The sequence below is a fragment of the Ctenopharyngodon idella genome, chromosome 1, assembly GCF_019924925.1.
Source record: "Ctenopharyngodon idella isolate HZGC_01 chromosome 1, HZGC01, whole genome shotgun sequence".
Taxonomy (NCBI): domain Eukaryota; kingdom Metazoa; phylum Chordata; class Actinopteri; order Cypriniformes; family Xenocyprididae; genus Ctenopharyngodon; species Ctenopharyngodon idella.
This window is the reverse complement of record NC_067220.1, coordinates 142,382-160,905: the sequence shown is the minus strand read 5'-3', so window position 1 is coordinate 160,905 and position 18,524 is coordinate 142,382. Positions and strand designations below refer to the sequence as shown.

General features: G+C 37.9%; 1 protein-coding gene across 1 annotated transcript in view; it reads left to right on the top strand.

The window, feature by feature from the left end:
- Positions 1 to 17,852, top strand: part of LOC127511277 (B-cell receptor CD22-like) — an 83,172-nt gene extending 65,320 nt beyond the window's left edge. Inside the window, exons 6-14 of the mRNA XM_051892081.1 lie at positions 15,267 to 15,322; positions 15,404 to 15,661; positions 15,757 to 16,014; positions 16,096 to 16,353; positions 16,449 to 16,706; positions 16,788 to 17,045; positions 17,127 to 17,384; positions 17,480 to 17,675; positions 17,810 to 17,852. Of these exons, the coding sequence (XP_051748041.1) occupies positions 15,267 to 15,322; positions 15,404 to 15,661; positions 15,757 to 16,014; positions 16,096 to 16,353; positions 16,449 to 16,706; positions 16,788 to 17,045; positions 17,127 to 17,384; positions 17,480 to 17,675; positions 17,810 to 17,852 (1,843 nt within the window). The remainder of the gene's footprint in view (positions 1 to 15,266; positions 15,323 to 15,403; positions 15,662 to 15,756; positions 16,015 to 16,095; positions 16,354 to 16,448; positions 16,707 to 16,787; positions 17,046 to 17,126; positions 17,385 to 17,479; positions 17,676 to 17,809) is intronic.
- The last annotated feature ends 672 nt before the right edge of the window (positions 17,853 to 18,524 follow it).

Below are 18,524 nucleotides of genomic sequence, written 5' to 3'. Positions count from 1 at the left end.
TGGTCCAGTTAGCCCTAATAGTAGCCCCAGGAAAAAGTAATCACTGGTAAAATACCCAGCTAACAGAATTTTGTTATAAGAACATTCTCTCAATATTTAGTGTTGGTTCTGGGAATGTAAAAAAGGTCCAGTTTTCTTGATATTAGATGAACATTTTTATAAGGTATAATGTTCCTCAAATGTTCTTTCAACTTAATTTTGATCTAAAATTCAGCATTCTAGGAACGTTGATTTGTAACATTCCAAGAACATGCAAATGTTCAGTTTCCTTAATGTTAGTAGAATGTTATTTAAAGGTTAGTATGATGTTCCTGAAACATTATTTCAATCATTCAAACTCCTGCTGTGAACAAGCACTGAAAGGAAGAGAAATAAGAACACAAACTACAACTTTCTTCAACCACAGTCTTAGATGAACTGAAGATAAAAGACATTAAATCTCTCAAGTTCTGATTAAACAACTCCACAAACAGCATTACCAGCTTCACTTATTACTAACCAGACTGACTTTATTTCTGTCACACGTCTACAGAAGTTTTTATTGAGAATTAACAGAGGTTTAGATGTTGATGTCTTATTGAAAATGTTTGGTTTGAGGTCACCATCATGGAGATCAGTGTTTGCCTTAGTTGAGCTCTTGACCCTTGACTTTTGTTGAGTTGCTTCTTTATCAGCAATTGCAGGTGTTTTCAGAAAACATTTCTGCACTGATAAAACAGATCAACATGTCTGTAAAAGAAGGCCTTTTTTAACTCCCCGGAGCCATGTGGAGTACACGTTTATGATGGATGTATGTGAATGGAAGCACAGCTCATACTCATTGGTCCATTTCACTGCCATTATAAAGCTCGGATGTGTCAGGATATCTATTAATATTTCTCTGATTATGTTCGTCAGAAAGAATAAAGTCATATACACCTAGGATGGCTTGAGGGTGAGTAAAGCTGGGGCTAATTTTGATTTGAAAGTGAACTAATCCTTTAAAGTAACACTGAAGCAGAGTTAAAGTTAATGAGATAATTAAACAATTAATTAAGTGATGATTGAGCACTAGTGATGAACACCTGCTGTTAACAAGCAGAATCACTGAAGGAAAAGAGAAACACAAGAACTACAACTGACTTCAGTCACAGCCTTGAAATCAACAGAAGATAAAAGAAGACATTAAGCCTGCGTCTCATCGTGCATACTACCCATCCTAAATAGTATGTGACATTAGTAATTTTCAATACTATTTAGGGCAGATGGGGTGGATAGTATGCACATTGGGATGCAGGGTAAATCTCCCAAGATCTGATTAAACAGCTCCACAAGCAGCATTACCAGCTTCACTTATTACTAACCAGATTGACTATTTCTGTAACACGTCCACAGAAGTCCTTATTGAAGATTAACAGAGGTTTAGATGTTGTTTTATTGGTCAAGAAAAGAAAAGAAAAGAAAAGAAAAGGAAAAAAGAAAAATGATGCCACCATCATGAAGATCAGTGTTTGCTTTAGTTGGGCTCTTGACCCTTGACTTTCTATGTTAGATTTTTCTCTGCATATGCATATGATGTTGTAAAGCAGTGAGGTCAGTGCATTACAGTAAACAGATATTAGCTGTTTTTATTTAGTGATATAGTTATTGTGAGATGGCCGATTGCATACAAAGCAAAAAATTTTTTTTTTTTTTTTTTTTGTCATTTATACATTTTGGTTTTGCATTGCCAACCCTGTGACACTACAGCAATAAAATGTTGCTGCAAACAGTTAACATCTTGAATGATTTTAACACAGTGTAGTGCATAGAAAATTTTGAACTCCAGTATTATTTAGACCGGTGTTAATTTTTGATTTAGTCTTAGTCTTTATCTTCAGATGAAAATGTGTGACGGAACGGCTGCCTCTCCCTTATTATCAGCGCCACCCCGTCCTTTAAATCGCCGCCCTTCACCAGGTTCCCGACAGACACAGTGGGTGTGGCGTCAGGCCTCAGAGAGGCTTTTATTTAACAGAAATAAACATAAAACCCCAAAAACAGAAAATAAAGTGTCCAAATAAACAGGGACCTGGTGTCCTCGTCGTGCCAGGGAAACGTGAAGGAAGGGCAGTGAGTGGATAGGATGGGTCCAGGTAAGGGGCAGGGTCCGGTGGCCGCACGTGCTTCTCTCTCTTTGGTCTAAGGCGCGAGGGGCGGCGGCTTCGGCACAGCGGCTCGTCCTCTTTAAGCCATGACAACTGAGAGGAATAGCGGCCCGCCGTCCTAACCTGTCTGCAGCGTTACGCATGCTTCTCCATTCCGGACCGCGGCTCCGGCAACTCACATCTATGGCGGTGCGGGAGTCCCTCCGCGCTCCCTTCCTGGACCCACGAGGACACCAGCGTGCATGCACAGGGGAAAGATACCGGTCTTTCCAGGAGAGGCGCGCTCAGCATTTAACAGCGGCGGTGACGAGGCTTCATTATCTTCAGGTGTGCCTCTTCACACGCCGCCAGACCTGGTTATTTCAGCGCCCCTCCTCTCTCTCACACCCACTCCAGTCGGGAACCTGGTGAAGGGCGGCGATTTAAAGGACGGGGTGGCGCTGATAATAAGGGAGAGGCAGCCGTTCCGTCACATTCCCCTCCCCTAAGCGTTATCCCCGTCATGCAGGCACCGCCCACCCGGGAGTGCTACTTCCTCAGCCAGGCCCCATACAGTCGGAGTGGGCGGGTCAGCGGAACCGGGGAACCGCCGGTACAGGAACAGAAAAGCACGGTTTTAGTTGACAGCCTCAACCAACCACAGGGCAAATGGTAACTGAAGAAACATCACTTACCCTGATGGTGGTTGGGAGGCTGTCTTCACTGTTTTTCTGTCCCAGTCCGGCTTTCCCCGAACTTCCACGAGCGAGAGGGGATGACGTCATCAGCTGGTACCCAACTGCGCCGTCTAAGCTCCGCCTTACCCGCATTCTCCACCAGTGTGGCGGGAGTTTGGGGAAAGCCGGACTGGGACAGAGAAACAGCGAAGGGTGTGATGAGGCACACCTGAAGATAATGAAGCCTCGTCACCGCCGCTGTTAAATGCTGAGCGCACCTCGTGCCTTGGACTGAAGAGAGAGAGAAGCGCGTGCAGCCACCGGACCCCGCCCCTTACCTGGACCCATCCTATCCGCTCACTGCCCTTCCTTCACGTTTCCCTGCACGACGAGGACACCAGGTCCCTGTTTATTTGGACACTTTATTTTCTTTTTGGGGGGTTTTATGATTATTTCTGTTAAATAAAAGCCTCTCCGAGGCCTGACGCAACACCCACTGTGTCTAGTTTTAGTCAACGAAAAGTCATTGCATTTTTGTCACCTTTTAGTCATTACTTTTAGTCAATCTACAGTTACCAACATTAATTTTGGTAGCTATTTTATATGTAGTCTTTAGACAAAATAGTCATTATAATTTTTCTCTTTAGACCAATTCAATTAAGCTTATGAGAAATTTGAATCAAGGCTGTATTGACATTGCACTCTTAGCAGTAACATTTGTGCAATTCTACATATCCCTTTTCAGTGGTTCTCAAACCTTTTAGAGTGTCGTACCCCCTGAGGGATTTAACATCCTTCTGCGTACCCCCTCTTTTCCACTTACTGTAGTTACATCTTTCCTATTAAGGGACTCTATTTGCCCTCTTAAATTGATTTTTCAAGTGCATTTTTCAAGTGCAATAATGCTTTAAATGAAAAAAAAAAGTTATAAATAAAATGATAAAAACAAAGTGATACTTCTAAATATTAGATTAAAACCGACAGTAAGTATGGAAGCATTCGTGTAGCAATTTTCAGTTTTGAAATGTAATATGCAAAATGGCAATGCTTTCTATTTAAATTTACATTTTGCAATTTTTGGAGCAAAATGATCATTCAAATTCAATAATATAATTTACATTTGCTATTTCCTACACTAGTTTTAACATATAATTTAAACATATATTTTAACGCATTATAAGTTGCGAAATTAAAATTAAAATGTATTAAAGAAATGATTATATACGTTTAAAACGTTCAAGCAAAAATTGTAGCAAAATGACCATTTAAATTTTATTTTTCTTAATTGCATTTGCACTTACAGTTAAGACACTTGCGAATGCATTTTCATTAAATGTCCCGCAATGAATGTAGCAAAATTCTATGTGTATTTGAAAATGCATTTCGAGCCGAACACGTCCCCGCCTCGCCCTGTCAATCATTGCTTCAAGGTGGGGCCAGGTGTTGGAAACATGGCAGCAGAGCTAAGAAGAGCAAGGCATAAACTGGCAGATGAAGTACAGCAAGAACAGAGAAATGTCAATGTTTCTGAAGATTGTGCGTGCCCGTCAGTGATAGAACCAGTACGTTATTAGAAGCATAGATATTTATGGTTAGGACGACTCGCACTTGTCCACCTTGGGAGCTTGAGCAAAATTCTTAATGTGTCATTAAATGCTACCTGAAGCTTTTTCATTTTAGCTTTACTATATCTACACCATAGATGCGCCCTTATAAAATGAAGTACAGTAAGCTCTAAAAAGTGCTATTTTAACATCATCTGTGCACATATAAAATTTATGAGCCAACATATTTGCCTGTCCTTACAACTTACAGCACTGACGCTGCACATCATCATCATCATCATCATCATTTAAATAATTTCTAATAATGTGACCCAAGTATTTTATTTTATCCACCACATTTAATACTTGGTCACACAAATAAAAAGAGGGAAAATTTTGCTTAAGATCCTCTTTGGATTTAACAATCATAACCACACTCTTTTTAGTATTAAATTTGATATCATACTGCACACCATAACTTGAACATATACGAAGCAACTGTTGTAATCCAGCACTATAAGGGGACAGAATAACTAAATCATCAGCATACATCAAATGGTTAATAAGACTATCACCTATTACACATCCGGTCTTACATTCATTTAACTCAATAACTACATATTCAATATAGCTACAATTATCTCTGTTACCATTGTTCTTTGATTTCTTGATTCCTTTGTTTGCTGCTGTGACTTTAAGAACTGCCCCTGCTGCACATGGCGCAGATCTGATGCACATCTCATGTTCTCACAACTCCTTAAGTTCATTTAAGATGTTATTTAACTCATTTAAGACTGCGCTTATGAGAAAACTCATACTCAAGACAAACAAAATTGTGCTGTCTGTGAATGTCATGTTCTATGTCATCATATAATTAATAAAATTTGCTATAAACACTAAATACTGTTTATTCTATTAGAATTTCCTCCCTAGATCTAACAGGGTGGAATCTAACAGGGTGGAAAATTTTGAGCTAAGTTAGCCATAGTTCTTTGAGTGATCAACATTTATCTAGCTAACCTTCTACAGATAAACAGAACTTTTATAACTATGTCAGATTTATTTATTTATTTTTTTTTTTTTGATAGGACAAACATTCCCCATAATATAGCCTAACAGGGTAGAACTTTAAGGGTGGGACAAGCAGGATAACATTTCAAAAACTAAAATAAAAGTTAGGAGTGAGAGTTGTAGCTTACCTCAGTTTGTACAGTTGAATTCCAGCAGGAAAAAGAAATGATGTCACTTCTTGAAAATGAAATGAAATTGCAGTTTTGGAAGGCGGGAAAGTACATACTAACAGGGTGGAAGATGACTTCAGGGACATAGTAATTGAAGAACATTGTAAAAAAAACAACAACTATATTTTCACATGATTTATATGTATGATTAGAGGCAGTTTGGCCTAGTCTATAACATAATTTAAAAATATTTTTGAGGTTTTTATTATTTCATGGTTTATATCTCTAGTGGAAGTTGATTACTTTGCACTGAGGACATGATAAATTGAATGCATATATCAATAAAAAGGTGGCAAAGCAAATGGCTTGTGACAGAACACAGACCGACTATAACACTTTAACTTAAGTAGAAAATCTCAAATGAAGATCCCTGAACTCCAGCTTACTTGCTTACTGTGTTTTCAGATCATCCATGCTTCATCCTCAGTGTAGAAAGCACATGTGCGTGGTTGTTAGATTGTAAAGATTAAGTAAAACGTGTTCTTTGAACAGAAAAGCTCTGACTGGGGGTTTAAATTCTTGAAATCTAAGCATGAAAGCTCATAAAAACAGTCTGTAATGTTTTGTCTCCTCCTTTATTCGACAAAAACAAAAAGTGATTTTAAAAGAGTGATTTTGGTCAAGGTTTTAGTTTTTTCGTCAACGATATTGCATGTGTTGATATAATCACAGTCATCTCTCATCATCTTGTCTTAGTCATTAAAAAAAAGGTCATCAATGAACATTTTTCATCATAGCTTTCGTTAAAGAAATTAACACTGATTTAGACACAGAGACATCAAGAATCAGCATATGAATCTCAACAATGGTGATAAAAATGAAAAGGAAAAAAGCGTCATGCTGCAATGCATGCTAGGTATCACCATATAGTACAAAACTCCCATCATGCACTGCAGTATCAAAAATTATTGTCACCACTGTTGAGGATTGTATGATAAGTGCTCGTGTCTAAGCCTGAGTGGTAATAGTTAGCGGTGGTGAGATGAAACCTCATGAAGCATTGAAGATTTTCAGCCAAGTGGTTCACAAAAAGGTTCATTTTTTGAGGTTTCATTTGCTCACAATACCATCTGATGGTCAAAGAGTGTAAAACAAGCAGATAGCCTACATCACATATGACCTGATGTGATCTGTGATACACTGTGTTTTGCACCAGTTAAGGCTTAAAAAAAAGTTGTAATTGCAATTCTGTAATGGCTGAATCTCACTCAAGAAACCAAGTAAAAAGTGAGAGACCTCTTTGTGATTTTTGTTTGAAAGAGCCTTCAAACAGAAAATTCAAGCTGGTCTGCTTTTGACTCAGAAATGTGTAAGTGTTTGCTGTGAAACACTATTGCAATTACTTAAAAAAAATCATTTTAAAAACATAAAAGGGTCAAGAGCCCAACTAAAGTAAACATTGACCACCATGATGGTGGCATAATTTTTTGACCAATAAAATATCAACATCTAAACCTCTGTTAATTCCAGGGCTTAAAGTTTTCCGGCACTGTGCCGGATCCCTGGCGTGTGGTGTTTTGCTTTGGAAAAAATGAGAGACCTACATTTAAAAAAAAATAAAAAATTGCTTATAACACATCCAAGTTCATAAGTTTGCCTACTAATAGTATGAGAGAAACACTTTCACTCTCAACCAAACTAACATTGCTAGCCAATCAGAAGTTGAATGGGGTGGGTCTTGGAAAATTTGTGGTTGAGAGATCCAGCTGCAACCGAGTCCTACTAACTTGGGGGGAGATCGGGGTGAAAAGCACAATAAACCTCACAAGAATCAAAAATGGGCTACTTTCCGATAGACTGAAGTGTCTTAAGCATAGATGTCTCTCGAGCTGTCTTGATGCTCTGTGGCGTGACAGATCGCTGTAGCTCTTCAGTTCACGCAGAGCGCACATGAACCGATCATCTCCTCTGCTTTATTAGTTACAACACAAAATAAACATAAATGAACGTCCAAAGGTATGTTGAAAGATACAGTACAACTTACCAAAATCCATATTGTCACATGCAATCGATCAATCAGTGTTTCAACCGTGGAAAGGCATCAATAAAACAGCTTGTAAAAATGTCATAAAAACGTTACATAAAAAACGAGTTGAAACATGATCATGTCATTAAAAATTTATTATAACTTTATTATAAAAACTTCCTTATGTGTAATTTATATTTAAGTAGCTTACAAATCAATTAATTTTAACCTTTAATATTATAATGTTGTACCAGCTGTGGTTCCCTGTAACGTTATAGTTAGAGCATTATTAAGGCACAGGTGGAAAGTCCAGGGGTCAGAAAGTAAGTCCTGCCATATTTTTTATTCCACCCACTGAAACAGTGTTAAAGTTAATAAGATAATTAAGTGATTAATTGAGTGATGACTGACCATTATTGAAGACACCTGATTTTAACAAGCAGAATCACCAAAGGAGAAAATCAAAATTTTTAAGTCACCATTATGGTGGTCAGTGTTTGCTTTAGTTGAGCTCTTTACCCTTGACTTTTTAATATTAGATTTTGTTTGACTGCTCTAACTGAGTTTTAACAACCAGACAAGCAAAGAGAAAAGATGATCAGGTGGTGTCGGTTATGTTTTCACATAATCATTATTTGACCTAAATCACTGAGTTAGATTTACATTATTGATTACAGCAGCACTGTGATTCTACAGCAGGAGATCAGCGTTTTTAATATAATCCAGAAGATTTCTTAAAAGTTGTTCTGATAAGAAAAAAAACTTTCTTTTAGGAACACACAGACATCAAGAAACAGTGTATGAATCTCAACAACGGCGACAAGCAACATATTCTGATAAACAGGTCAACTTTGATCATTAGAAAACAAGCTACTAAAAAGTCACATAACAAAAGCAAAAAAAAAACTAGTGATAATAAAGGAAATTACTAAGACAATTAAGCTCATAATTTATTCATGCAGCAATGCATAATGGGAGCCATGGATGAATTTTGATTGGTGGCACTCTGAATGCACTGCACTGATTTTCTCCTTTGGTGTTTCTGCTTGTTATCATCAGGTGTCTTCAATAACGGTCAATCATCACTCAATTAATCACTTAATTATCTTTTTTTTTTTTTTTTTTTTTTAACAGAGGAGGAAAAACTTAGTTTATAAAAATACCCATGTATGTGTGGACTAGGCCTCAGAGAGGGACCGTATGTACTCTGAGCAGAGTTGATTTAAGTCTGGGGATTATGCTGTGAGCTGCAAACATTTAGTACAGAATGTTTTTCATGGTTAGTGTTCACTGACTTTTGTGTGATGTCTGTAGATTTTACACATATCATATGATAAGTGTAGTTCCCTTTTGAGGGAACTTGCACTGCGTTGATAACGACACTTTGGGGAATGCCTTCAGCATGCTTCTGAAGCCATGTGCAACTCAGTCCAATCTTGATTGGTGCAACATTATCCCTTGATGCGTGCCGGTGGAAAGTGGAAGTTATAAAATAGCCGGTCTCACAGCTGTTGTCAGCTTTCAGATCTTTAGCAAGAGCTCTGCTTCATAATAGTTTCTCAGTATGAAATTAAAAGCCATCGTTCTGACAGCATTCTACTGTCTAGGATGTGCTGTCAATCAAAAACGGGACAGGGAAAGACGAACAGTTACAAACTCATGCAGTGCAAAAATGACTGTTGCTGTGATGTTCTTAAATAAAAAAAGTAGGCTACTATTTATTATTCTGCTTTACTCTGACATTAAAGCTGAAAAATAAGCCACTGTAAATTTGTTGTAGGTGTTGCTATAGTGATGTCAGTCAGAATGGCTCCTCCTCTTTCTCTGATCTTTCTGATCATGATTCATGGTGAGTCACTGCAACACTTAAGAAACGCTCGGGAAGTTTTGCACACTGCATTGTTTATGCACAAGCTGCTGCTAATTTGTTCAGTGTGAACTTTTTTAGGGGTCTGTAGTCAGAATGAGAATGTGATCTACAGTCCTTCACACATCTGTGCAGTAAAGGACTCATCAGTGATAATGAGCTGCACTTATACATACCCTACTGAACGTCAGATAATGAAAGTCTTCTGGACCAAAACACTGAAAAAAGATAATGGAGAGTTACCAGATCTGTCTGAGGACCCTGAATACAGTCAGAGGCTTCAGTATCTGGGAGATAAACAGCAGAACTGCACCATCAGACTGAGTCATGTGACACTAAAGGATTCACGCATGTACTATTTCAGATTCATCACTGATAAAGATAATGTGAAATGGATTGGTGTTCCAGGAGTGACTCTTGCTGTCACAGGTGACTTTCATGAGGTTTCTCTCTTCTTCTGTGCATTATGTTGAATAATAATCAGTGTATGACAGCAACACTAGATATAATGTGTGTGTTGTGTTCAGATCTTCAGGTGGAGTCTCCTGAGAGAGTGACAGAGGGAGATTCAGTCCGTCTGACATGTAAAAGCAGCTGCACTCTGACTGACAGAGCAACATTCATCTGGTACAAAAACTCACAGCCATTAACTGAGAGAAGAGACAGAAACAATGAACTCCTGCTGCAGTCAGTCAGAAGAGAGGATGCAGGCAGATATAGCTGTGCTGTACACGGACACAATCACACCTCTCCTGCTGTTGAGCTCAATGTCATGTGTGAGTGCAGATTCATTTGTTATTTTTAAATTCTGGAGATTGTGTTTAAATGAGATGATTTAAGGATTTAATTTTCGCCCTTTTTAGATCCTCCAAAGAGCGTCTCAGTGTCCATCAGTCCATCTGGTGAAACAGTGTCAGGAGATTCAGTGACTCTGAGCTGCAGCAGTGATTCAAACCCTCCTGCAGAAATCAGCTGGTTTAAAGGAGGAACGTTTGTAGGATCTGGAAGAATCTACAGCATCTCAAAGATCAGCTCTGATGACAGTGGAGAATACAAGTGCAGATCCATCAATGAACATGGAGAGAAATACTCTGATGCTGTGACTTTAAATGTCATGTGTGAGTTAATGATGGTTCAGTATTGTGAAATATAGTGAAATCAGCTGGCTGAGTTCATGAACAGCAAAAACTCCAATGTTAAATTAACTCTCCTGGCAGTATATGTGAGACCATGACAAACTGGGGCCCAGGTCAGAAAGCAGACAGAGTGGCTTAACCAACCGTCTGCTAGCTGTCTCACGTCACAGAAGTCAGATAATTCCCAACACATAGAAACTCTTTCACCTAGATATTATCACATAGAGACTGTGTCTGTACCCCGAATTAGTAAATACAAAAAAACCATTTAAGGGTTAAAAATTAAATTGATGTTCAACAAATAAAAAACAGAGATAATACTGATAAACAAATGATAAAGCTTGAGTTGCTGAATATTAGATCCCTTTCTTCAAAAGCACTTATTGTAAATGATATTATCACAGACAATAATCTAGATTTGCTGTGTTTGACAGAAACCTGGCTAAAACCAGACGATTACATTACTTAAAATGAGTCTAGCCCTCAAGGTTACGATCATCGACACAATCCTTGTCAGAAAGGCAAAGGGGGAGGTGTTGCTATAATTTATAGTAATATCGAAGTGATGGTGCTTTATGTAACGTTATGTAAGTTGACATTTGTGCTGGCTACTGTATACAGGCCACCAGGGCACCATACAGACTTTATCAAAGAATTTGTTGATTTTCTATTGGAGTTAGTACTAGCTGCGGATAAAGTCCTTGTTGTTGGTGATTTTAATATCCATGTAGATAATGCTAAAGACGCATTGGGATTGGCATTTACAGACATTCTAAACTCTACTGGACTTAAACAACACGTGTCAGGACCCACTCATTGTCGTAATCATACTTTAGATCTAATATTGTCACATGGAATCTATACTGATTCCATTGAAATTCTGCAGCAGAGCGATGACATCTCAGATCATTATTTAGTCTCATGTATACTACATTTAGCCAAGGCTGCAAAACCACCCTGCCATAAATATGGTAGAACCATCACTTCTTCCTCTAAAGATTGCTTTATAAATAATCTTCCTGATCAGTTTCATCGCCTTAGCATACCAGATAGCTTAGAAGTCCTCGATGTTGCAACAGAAACTATTGACTATTTCTTTTCCAGCACATTAGACTCAGTTGCTCCTCTGTGCTTAAAGAAGATTAAGGAAACTAATCCAACGCTGTGGTACAATGTGCACACTCAGGCCCTTAAGAGAGCTGCCAGAAAAATGGAGCGCAGCTGGAAGAAAACGAAACTAGAAGTCTTTCGTATTTCGTAGAGAGAGAGAATGATTGAGTACAGAAAGGCCTTAAAGGATTAGTCCACTTTGAAATAAAATTTTCCTGATAATTTACTCACCCCCATGTCATCCAAGATGTTCATGTCTTTCTTTCTTCAGTCGAAAAGAAATTAAGGTTTTTGATGAAAACATTCCAGGATTATTCTCCTTATAGTGGACTTCAATGGACTCCACTGTTGAAGGTCAAAATTACAGTTTAAGTGCAGCTTCAAAGAGCTTTAAACGATGCCAGACGAGGAATAAGGGTCTTATCTAGCGAAACGATTGGTTATTTTCTAAAAAATTCAAATGTATATGCTTTATAAACACAAATGATCGCCTTGCGAGTGCTTCCGTCTTCCGTATTCTTCAAAAAGCTTACGCTGTATGTCCTACGTCTTCCCTATTCAACTTACGGAACGAACGCGGCGCCAGTTCCGTTTTTTTCCGTAAGTAGAATAGGAAAGGCGTAGGACATACAGTGTCACTGTGAAGCTGCTTTGAAACAATATGTATTGTGAAAAGCGCTATATAAATGAAGACGACTTGACTTGACCATACTCCAGAGTATTAACCCTTTAAGCCCTGAGGGTATTTTCAGAGATTTTTTTCTGAGTGACACACAAAAAAGTAAAGACGCATAACTCCAAAACTCTAGCAAGAAGAGTCAAAAAATTGGTATTGTTTGAAAGGAAACATTTGAAATTTTTAAATTATTTATTTATTTATTATTTTTTTTTTTAATTTGGACATTAAAATTTTTGGTGATGTTCCCCTATATGTGATCTGTATCTGGATCAAATTTCATAGTGATCCCATAAAGAAATCAAAAGTTACAGCATTTGGAACCAAGGTAGCCTTTTGGTTTAATTATTGGCGCCCCCAATGGGCATTTTTAAAATCGTACTTTCATGTGGAGTAACTCGTGACCAATGCATTGGATTTTGTGGATCTTGGACTCATTTCAGTCGGTAGAATCCACTGTAAGTAATGATTTTCTACAATCTATGCATGTTTCATGACGTTATAAGCTAAAATGCCAAGTGATAGCTACATATTAGTTTTAGTTAGCGTCTGTGCGCCTGTGTCGTAATTGCGTGATCAATATCTCGTGATCAGCTTATTGGATTATGGTGATATTGGACTCATTTTAATTGTGAGAATCATAAATAGTGATGTCCAATTTTCCACAATCGGAGCATGTTTCTTGATGTTACGTGCAAAAACGTGACGTAACTGCTGCATCGGTCTATTATTTACATATGGGTCTTGCGGGGCTTCACATACAAAAACTCGCTCAAGTTTAGTCAAAGCCCAAAACAATTATACTCGTTGTATTCTACTCCGTGAGACCTTTCAAATGACATATAACTGAGCTCTATGATGCTTTTAACACATTGGAGTACATAGTAAAAAAAAAAAAAAAAAATCCTAAATTATGATTTTAATATTGTTATTATTATTATTATTATTATTATTTTATTTTATTTTTTTCAGCAAATAACTCAGTACTCAGTACTTAGGAGTTAATCAAATTGGCTACATTCATTGTAAAGTTCAGACTCTACAATGCTTTCAAGTGACACCTATTTTGTTATTAACTAGGCAGGAGTTCTGAAAAATATGATTATTAATTATTATTATTATTTTTTTTTTTTTTTTTGGATGCTTTAAAAAGCTGAGTTTCTAAACTTTAAAATGACACCTATTTTGTGTTACTCCTGTCAGTGGTTGCTTAGTAATTTATGAATTTTAAAATAAGAGTGTTAAATGAACACTGAAGCAGTGTTAAAGTTAATGAGATAATTAAATGATTAATTGAGTGATGACTGACCATTGTTGAAGATACCTGCTGTTAACAAGCAGAATCACCAAAGGAGAAAATCACCATCATGGGGATCAGTATTTGCTTTAGTTGGGCTCTTGACCCTTAACTTTTTAATATTAGAATTTGTTTTGCTGTTGTAACAGTTATAACAGCCACACAAGCAAAGACAAAAGATGATCAGGTGGTGTTAGTTATGTTTTCACATAATCATTATTAATGATTAACATTACTAAAAAGTCACTAAGACAGTTCAGCTCATAATTTATTGATGCAGCAATGCATGATGGGAATCATGGATAAATTTTGATTGGTGGCACCCAGAATGCACTGCAACATGCTTTATTATTCTCACCACTGTTGAGATTCACAGGCTGATTATTGATGTCTGTGTCTCTAAATGAGAGAGTTTTTTTATTATTATTATTTTGTTTTATTTTAAACGGAACAACTTTTAAGAAATACTTTGAGTTATATTGAAAACACTGGATCTACTGCTGTAGAATCACAGTGCTGCTGTAATCAATAATGTAAATCTAACTCAGAGATTGGGCTCTAAATGAGTTCAGTGATTCAGGTCAAATAATGATTATGTGAAAACATAACCAACAACACCTGATCATCTTTTCTCTTTGCTTGACTTTTACTTTATGAACCTGGACTTCAGACATCTGTTCATTTGTTCTTTTTAAAAACTGGAAATTATATTTCAATTAGATGATTTAAGGATTTATTCTTTGTCCCTTTTAGATCCTCCAAAGAATGTCTCAGTGTCCATCAGTCCATCTGGTGAAATAGTGTCAGGAGATTCAGTGACTCTGATCTGCAGCAGTGATTCAAACCCTCCTGCTCTGAACTTCAGCTGGTTTAAAGGAGGAACGTTTGTAGGATCTGGAAGAATCTACAGCATCTCAAAGATCAGCTCTGATGACAGTGGAGAATACAAGTGCAGATCCATCAATGAACATGGAGAGAAATACTCTGATACTGTGACTTTAAACATCATGTGTGAGTTATTGGTGGTTCAACAAACAAATTAGTGGATTAACAATCCCAAAATATGAATATAGTTTCTTTTGTCTGTTTCAGACCCTCCCAGGAACGTGTCAGTGTTCGTAACTGGATCTGGTGAAATAGTTTCAGGAGATTCAGTGACTCTGATCTGCGGCAGTGATTCAAACCCTCCTGCTCTGAACTTCAGCTGGTTTAAAGGAGGAACGTTTGTAGGATCTGGAAGAATCTACAACATCTCAAAGATCAGCTCTGATGACAGTGGAGAATACAAGTGTAGATCCAGAAATCAACATGGAGAGAAATACTCTGATGCTGTGACTTTAAACGTCATGTGTGAGTTAATGATGATTCAGTAACTGTGTTAACCTTCAAATTAATGGATTGACATTAGCAAAAGATTAATATACACTTTCTTTTGTCTGTTTTAGATCCTCCCAGGAATGTGTCAGTGTTCGTAACTGGATCTGGTGAAATAGTGTCAGGAGATTCAGTGACTCTGATCTGCAGCAGTGATTCAAACCCTCCTGCTCTGAACTTCAGCTGGTTTAAAGGAAGAACGATTGTAGGATCTGGAAGAATCTACAACATCTCAAAGATCAGCTCTGATGACAGTGGAGAATACAAGTGCAGATCCATCAATGAACATGGAGAGAAATACTCTGATGCTGTGACTTTAAACGTCATGTGTGAGTTATTGGTGGTTCAACAAACAAATTAGTGGATTAACAATCCCAAAATATGAATATAGTTTCTTTTGTCTGTTTCAGACCCTCCCAGGAACGTGTCAGTGTTCGTAACTGGATCTGGTGAAATAGTGTCAGGAGATTCAGTGACTCTGATCTGCAGCAGTGATTCAAACCCTCCTGCTCTGAACTTCAGCTGGTTTAAAGGAGGAACATTTGTAGGATCTGGAAGAATCTACAACATCTCAAAGATCAGCTCTGATGACAGTGGAGAATACAAGTGTAGATCCAGAAATCAACATGGAGAGAAACACTCTGATGCTGTGACTTTAAACGTCATGTGTGAGTTAATGATGATTCAGTAACTGTGTTAACCTTCAAATTAATGGATTGACATTAGCAAAAGATTAATATACACTTTCTTTTGTCTATTATAGACCCACCCAGGAACGTCTCAGTGTTGATAACTGGATCTGGTGAAATAGTTTCAGGAGATTCAGTGACTCTGATCTGCAGCAGTGATTCAAACCCTCCTGCTCTGAACTTCAGCTGGTTTAAAGGAGGAACGTTTGTAGGATCTGGAAGAATCTACAACATCTCAAAGATCAGCTCTGATGACAGTGGAGAATACAAGTGCAGATCCATCAATGAACATGGAGAGAAATACTCTGATGCTGTGACTTTAAACGTCATGTGTGAGTTATTGGTGGTTCAACAAACAAATTAGTGGATTAACAATCCCAAAATATGAATATAGTTTCTTTTGTCTGTTTCAGACCCTCCCAGGAACGTGTCAGTGTTCGTAACTGGATCTGGTGAAATAGTGTCAGGAGATTCAGTGACTCTGATCTGCAGCAGTGATTCAAACCCTCCTGCTCTGAACTTCAGCTGGTTTAAAGGAGGAACGTTTGTAGGATCTGGAAGAATCTACAACATCTCAAAGATCAGCTCTGATGACAGTGGAGAATACAAGTGTAGATCCAGAAATCAACATGGAGAGAAATATTCTGATACTGTGACTTTAAACATCATGTGTGAGTTAATGATGATTCAGTAACTGTGTTAACCTTCAAATTAATGGATTGACATTAGCAAAAGATTAATATACACTTTCTTTTGTCTGTTTTAGATCCTCCCAGGAACGTCTCAGTGTTGATAACTGGATCTGGTGAAATAGTTTCAGGAGATTCAGTGACTCTGATCTGCGGCAGTGATTCAAACCCTCCTGCTCTGAACTTCAGCTGGTTTAAAGGAAGAACGTTTGTAGGATCTGGAAGAATCTACAGCATCTCAAAGATCAGCTCTGATGACAGTGGAGAATACAAGTGCAGATCCATCAATAAACATGGAGAGAAATATTCTGATACTGTGACTTTAAACATCATGTGTGAGTTATTAGTGGTTCAACAAACAAATTAGTGGATTAACAATCCCAAAATATGAATATAGTTTCTTTTGTCTGTTTCAGACCCTCCCAGGAACGTGTCAGTGTTCGTAACTGGATCTGGTGAAATAGTGTCAGGAGATTCAGTGACTCTGATCTGCAGCAGTGATTCAAACCCTCCTGCTCTGAACTTCAGCTGGTTTAAAGGAGGAACGTTTGTAGGATCTGGAAGAATCTACAACATCTCAAAGATCAGCTCTGATGACAGTGGAGAATACAAGTGCAGATCCATCAATGAACATGGAGAGAAATACTCTGATAATGTGACTTTAAACATCATGTGTGAGTTATTGGTGGTTCAACAAACAAATTAGTGGATTAACAATCCCAAAATATGAATATAGTTTCTTTTGTCTGTTTCAGACCCTCCCAGGAACGTGTCAGTGTTCGTAACTGGATCTGGTGAAATAGTTTCAGGAGATTCAGTGACTCTGATCTGCGGCAGTGATTCAAACCCTCCTGCTCTGAACTTCAGCTGGTTTAAAGGAGGAACGTTTGTAGGATCTGGAAGAATCTACAACATCTCAAAGATCAGCTCTGATGACAGTGGAGAATACAAGTGTAGATCCAGAAATCAACATGGAGAGAAACACTCTGATGCTGTGACTTTAAACGTCATGTGTGAGTTAATGATGATTCAGTAACTGTGTTAACCTTCAAATTAATGGATTGACATTAGCAAAAGTTTAATATACACTTTCTTTTGTCTATTATAGACCCACCCAGGAACGTCTCAGTGTTGATAACTGGATCTGGTGAAATAGTGTCAGGAGATTCAGTGACTCTGATCTGCAGCAGTGATTCAAACCCTCCTGCTCTGAACTTCAGCTGGTTTAAAGGAAGAATGATTGTAGGATCTGGAAGAATCTACAACATCTCAAAGATCAGCTCTGATGACAGTGGAGAATACAAGTGCAGATCCATCAATGAACATGGAGAGAAATACTCTGATGCTGTGACTTTAAACATCATGTGTGAGTTAATGATGATTCAGTAACTGTGTTAACCTTCAAATTAATGGATTAACATTAATATGTCTGTTTTAGACCCTCCCAGGAACGTGTCAGTGTTCGTAACTGGATCTGGTGAAATATTGTCAGGAGATTCAGTGACTCTGATCTGCAGCAGTGATTCAAACCCTCCTGCTCTGAACTTCAGATGGTTTAAGGAGAATGAAAGCTCAGCTGTTGGATCTGGACAGAGTTTCAGTGCACTACAGAGTGGACGCTTCTACTGTCAGGCTCACAATCAACATGGATCTCAGAGATCAGACGCTGTAACTGTGACTGTTAAAGGTAGAGCAGCTCATATACTTGCATTACTCTTTCTAAAGTGAAGAAACTGAATCTGTTCAGATGTTTTACTCTTTTGTAGGACATCTGGTGATATTATACATATCCATTGGAGTGGTTTGTGGAGCTGCAGTGATCATCATGATGCTGATTTGGTAAGATATGTGTCTGTGGTACTATGTAGTGTGTGTGAATGAGTGACTGAGTCAGAAGGTTGTGAATTCAGAGAGACGTCATGATGAATGTGAACCAAGGCAAAATTTCCAATTTTCCATCCTCTCTTTCCACACTGACAGCTACTCAGTTAGTTATTGAATGAGGAAGTCTGAAGCTCACATCTTTACTGCAGTAAATCCTGAAGATACACCAGATTTCATCACATTCAAAAAGGCAGTGTCACGTCCTAGAGAAACCTCATTGGTTCAAAATCATAATTGTGTATTAAACATCAAATAAGATTGGTTGTAAT